A 5,123-nucleotide genomic window follows, 5' to 3' on the forward strand; every position below is an offset into this window, starting at 1 on the left:
GCCGGGGGGCCCCAGCCCCCACCCCTGCAGCTCCTGTAACTCAGCGCCGCTGCTCAGCTGCAGGCCAGAGCCCAAGAGCCTGTCAGGTTGAATTTCAGCCCAGTGCTGGTGCTCAGCTCCCTCTCGCCTCCGTATCTGAGGGGGGACCCCACATCCCCGCCGAGCGTGCCTGTCACCACACCCCGAGGAGGGCGGCCCTGCTGAAAACCAGCAGGGACCAACTGGCCCACTGCTGACCAAGGAACACACCCAGCTCCGGGCTCCCGCGCCACAGCGGAGGAAGCTGGGCCCCTCCGCGTGTTTAACGCTTTGTTGTGTTTCGGGGGACGGCGGCGGTCCCTCGAGCCCCATCCCCGGCAGGCGTTCACAGCGCTGCCTCGAGCCTGTGCACGTGCTTTTCTTTGGTTTTACTTCGTTATGTTCTCCTTTTTGTTCTTGATGAGGTAACAGTGACTCCCAACGCTGAACAGGGGTGCAGGCTCTTCAGCGACGCGCAGCCAGTCTCCCACCACTGTCCGCCGGGGCCTCCCCGCTTTCCTGGCCACCCGGTCTGCAGACTCAGCTCTGACTCAGAGTTCCCGGCATGTGCTTTGTTTCCTGCGGTCCGACCCTCTGTTCAGTTTCTGCGATCGCGCCTGAGCGAAGCCATCGGTATTTGTCGTCTTTCTCAGACTTAGTTCGCTTGGCTCTGTCCCCTCCAGTTCTGTCCACGTTGTGGCAGATGGCAGGAGTCCATCTGTGGGTGCACAAGGCTCCTTTCAAGTTAGACCAGACCAGGGCGCTTGATGGCCCTGGGGCAACGGGCACACCTTACGAGGTATGACCGGGAGTGCCCAAGGGGCACTGACCGATGTGCTTTCTGCTGCAGGGACAGACCAGTGGCGGCCCTGCTAGTAAGTCTGGAGCCGGCCCTCCCTGGTGGCACAACGGAGTAAAGCGCAGCACTGTGAAGCTGGCAGCGGCTGCTTCAGCACAGTTTGATCCCTGCAGGGGAGGTGACCCACAGGGCGCAGCAGACCTCTCCTGACGCGCCCACTGCTCCCCTCAGCAGTGGACTTCGTCAATCTGCCTCCTCTGCTCCCCACACCCCTGGCCTGCACCCCAGTACTTGTATGCATAAATAAATAAATCTTAAAAAAAAAAAAAAAAAGATTGGAGCCATGGGTGGGGGTCAGGAGTATGCCTGTGGACTCTCCCTCCCCAAAGCCCGTACACGGTCTTCAGCCTGTTGCCTCTTGTCTGTCATCAGAAAGACCAGGCCTTGCACGTCACTGGCCTCCTGCCCCACGGCCCACTCCACGACTCCCGTTTCCTTTCTTTACCAGTGTGGTGATGCTGATGCACTAGCCGCCTTTCCACAGCGGAGCAGTATTCCACTGTGTGGAGGCCACATCTTCTCCGCCCTTGGGCACTTAGCTGAGTCTGGGCTCTAGAGCCCACCTGCTCGTCCAAACCGCAGGCCAGCAGCCGGGTGTAAGTCACCGCAGTGGCCGAGCCACCGGGACCCAGGAGCAAAGCTCTAACGGGCACACTGGGAAGAGTCAGGCCACCTCGGAACACACGTCACCACGGCGACGGCCACAGGCCACGGCTTCTCGGGGTTCAGTTTTATTCTTTAGATACTACTGCTACGAAGAGGCTGGCTACACTGGAATGCATCGTTGGATTCACATCTGGGTTTCGTTTCGTTGCCCGGTTGGCTCCAAAACATACCCTTTGCACATGATGACTACGGAGAGAGAATTTGGGAAATTCTCCCAATGTCATATTTCGCTGGAACCCTCAGAAGTTAGGAGAGACATTTAAAATGCTGCATGCTGAAAAGAAACTAAGTTTGCAAGCGTCAAAGCAGCAAGTTCCAGAAACTGAAGATCTGAAGTGTTGATGATTTGGGTGAACAGACAGTGACATAAATACGGGCTCTGGCTGGCTCGGGGTCAGGCAGGCAAGCACGGGCGAGGTCCGCAGCATCCCAAGTAACTCCTGTTTCTGGCTAGAAGTACGCTCGTGAACGGCATTTTTTTTCCCCCAGAGTCTGTGATCATGAATAAGATGCTGTTTTTCTTGGATGCTCCCTGCGAAACTGTATAGCGTCGTGTTGGTAAGTTTTATTATTTCAGGGTAGCCAAAACCAATTTCAGACGAGACACCGCCAGCCAGGAGCTTCCAACACTTCAGTGCCTGCGGTTTTCATCAAGTTTTATATCATCTCCTTCTCCCAGAGCTAGGAAGTTCGCAAGGAGCCGTTTCATTTTGCTTCTCTAGGATGGATTTCTATACACGTGTTGGTGGAAACGAAAACCGCGAGTGGCTATTATCCAATCTGTTGCTAGAAATCATTGTTTTCAACATCCAGAGGCTTTCAGCCTGAGGACATCTGCTGTGTCCCAATCCTCCGGGACCAGGGCAAGCTCGGGGTCCAGACCCAGAAGCACCCCACCCTGCTGGGCCTCCCGGTCTGCTGGGGGGCTGCAGCAGTGTTAGTTATGCCACCCCGAAACAATATCGATATGCTAAATACTTTTGAGAATATTTTCTTTTGTAAACAGATGATTTATCAACACAACAGCCATGGGAAGTGGACACGGAATGCCTTTCTGGAGAGCCACGAAGGTTCAGCGACACGTGACGCTGCCTCGGACGTGTTCGGAGGGAAATTTGCTGCGATTACCTTCACCGGCCCCCACGCGAACCTGACGGAAGGAGGGGTGCCTGGAAGCCCACGTCTCCCTCCTCGTGAGGCCCGTCCATCAGACGGTCATTTTAGAGAGTGTGTTTCAGACGCGACACGCACAGGTCCTCACCTTGTCAAAAGCTGGGTAGACAGCACGGATTTCTGTCAACCAGCCATATGGCATGTGACCCACGGGGTACGTGGCTGTCAAAATCGCCACCGCCTGGGGGAGAGAGAGAGAGTCAGGAGGGCGCCTGGCTGGCAGGGCGAGTTGACGCAGGTGTGGCGGCCCTGACGGCTGGCCACACTGGGGACCCGTGCCAGCCAGTAGCAGGCTGGCCCAGCAGGGGAGCGCAAGGCACTCCCCGTGCCCCGGGGGTGGGAGAACAGCAGGGCCCACCTGGGACTGCAGGACCAGTGAAAGTCAGGGCCAGACCTGGGTCCCCAGGGCGAGATCTCCACCCAGGTCTGGACTCCGGAATCCGTGCTCCGTCCACGTTGCCACACAGAACCTTCCTGTCTCACCTGACCCTGCATGTCCAAGTGGGTTCTGAGCCCCCCCTGCCCCCAGCTCGACCGGCTGCAAGCTCCAGTCTGGTCTTCCGACCCCACCTACTTCTCGTCTGTTTAGCCAGGACAGCCCGATTTTAAGTTTTTATTTAAGAAAAGTAAGTTTGGGCTTGCAGGAGGCCAAAGTGTTTTTCTGTGAAAGTGAGTTTCTTTTCTTATGTGCATGAGAAGACAGAAACAGAAAACAAAGCAGAGTACCTCACCCTGCCTGGCCAGCACCTGGCCTTGGGGACGCCGGGCTTCCCACCTTCACCAGGAATGGGACTATGGGGGGCTCTGCCCTCTCCAGCCTCCCCCGACCACCCCCTGCAGGACACAGAGGATATCAGGGCCCCTGCGCAGGGCGGGGAAGTCAAGTTCACGTGCACATTCGGCACAGGGACAGCTGACGACACCTGTGGTTCTGTGCAGCCCAGGCGGCTCTCGAGGCCTGGAGGTCGATTTAGAAATGGCTCTGATGTCAGACTTGTTTTCCAAGGGGAAAGGACTTCCCACGCAGGGGAGGGGCTCACTTCCCACTGAGCAACCTACTCTGTGGAGCTGAAGCAAAACAGCTGCCCAGGCCACCCAAGATGACAGTCAGGGTTCACACACAGGTGGGGGGCCGTGGCCGCGCAGGATGGGCCGCGGCTGGAGCCCGCGGAAACTGGCAGGGGTGCCAGGCGGGGCTGGCCGGCCCAGCACTCAGGGCACAGCCACGGGTCTTCCTGAGGGCTGGGCGGCTCCAGAGACAGAATTAGTTCACCAGAGGGCCGCGGAGGAGGAGACCGGTGAAGTCATCCTATTTGTGCCACACTGGGAAGACGGAAAAACTGGTTCCAGTCTTGCTCTGGCACAGCTGCCAGTTTCCAGATACATTTCTTGAGCTGTCAGGGGTAAAGAATGGCGAGCCGGTGTGGAGGAGGGCAGGTGAGAGCAGGTAGGCGTCAGGCCAGGTGAGAGCGGGCAAGTGGGTCAGAGCCCAGGCCTGGAGCTCGCCCTCGGGCGGATTCCAGCATCTTCAGCGGCTGCCGCTGGCTGTGGACAGCACCCTGAGAGTAGCTGCCGACCCCTCCATGACGTCACCGACCCCTCCATGACGTCACCACAGTGACGTCCCTTCCATGACGTCACCGCAGTCACCCCTGGGCACCCCGGACACATGCCAAAGCCCAAGGCTGCTCAGTCCCTCATCGTCGCCCACGGCTTGTCTACACGGCTGCTCCTCCCAGGCCCCAACACCCGGGGCCCGGGCAGCTGTGAGCGGAAGAAGGGATCGGCCTGGAAGTGCATTCTCGCGGCCCAACACTGCGTGGCTCCAGGGGCAGCATACTCCACGGGAAACAGAGAAGCCTCTCTGCGGGATGAGCAACATCTAGCTCCTAGCAGAAGCCCAGCTCTTTGCTAGCTTTGTGTCCCTGCCTCAGTTTCCTCGCATGGTGCAGGGGGAGAGGAATCAGAGGCTGGCGCCATCCTCACAAACACACAGCGCGTCGCTGAACGGGCTTCCGAGACACAGTGACGTGGCGCGAGCCCGCCCCCCACACCGACACCTGCCCCAGCTGCCAGGGTGCCAGGGCCCCCCAGGACGGACCTACCTCTGTAGCAGCTGAGCTGCCCCCAAGGTCCCGGGAAACGAAGAGATTGACGATAGGCCTGCTGATCCTCTGCGTCGCTAGGATGAGGGCCAGCGGCCACCAGAAGCCCAGCATCTTCCTTACAGTTGCATCGCCCTGTGCCAGGAAATGGAGACAAGAAGCCCTCTCAGTTCCCGAAACAGAAACGGCAATCCAGAGCCCAAGCCTTTTTTTTTTTTTTTTTTAAGATTTTATTTATTTACCCATTCAGAACTGGGGTACAGGCCAGAGATGCGGAGGCAGCTACCTGGCCAGGGAGTAAC

At 58.3% G+C, this 5,123-nt stretch overlaps 1 protein-coding gene across 1 annotated transcript in view; it reads right to left on the bottom strand.

Annotated features, from left to right (window-relative positions):
- ANKH (ANKH inorganic pyrophosphate transport regulator) overlaps nt 1-5,123 on the bottom strand; it is a 44,677-nt gene that overhangs the window by 15,238 nt on the left and 24,316 nt on the right. Inside the window, exons 6-8 of the mRNA XM_012721748.1 lie at nt 4,822-4,956; nt 2,805-2,897; nt 2,672-2,693 (exon numbers count right to left, since the gene is read on the bottom strand). Coding sequence (XP_012577202.1) covers nt 2,672-2,693; nt 2,805-2,897; nt 4,822-4,956 — 250 coding nt within the window. The remainder of the gene's footprint in view (nt 1-2,671; nt 2,694-2,804; nt 2,898-4,821; nt 4,957-5,123) is intronic.

Source organism: Condylura cristata, unplaced genomic scaffold (genome assembly GCF_000260355.1).
Source record: "Condylura cristata isolate star-nosed mole 26May11 unplaced genomic scaffold, ConCri1.0 scaffold00007, whole genome shotgun sequence".
NCBI classification, from domain to species: domain Eukaryota; kingdom Metazoa; phylum Chordata; class Mammalia; order Eulipotyphla; family Talpidae; genus Condylura; species Condylura cristata.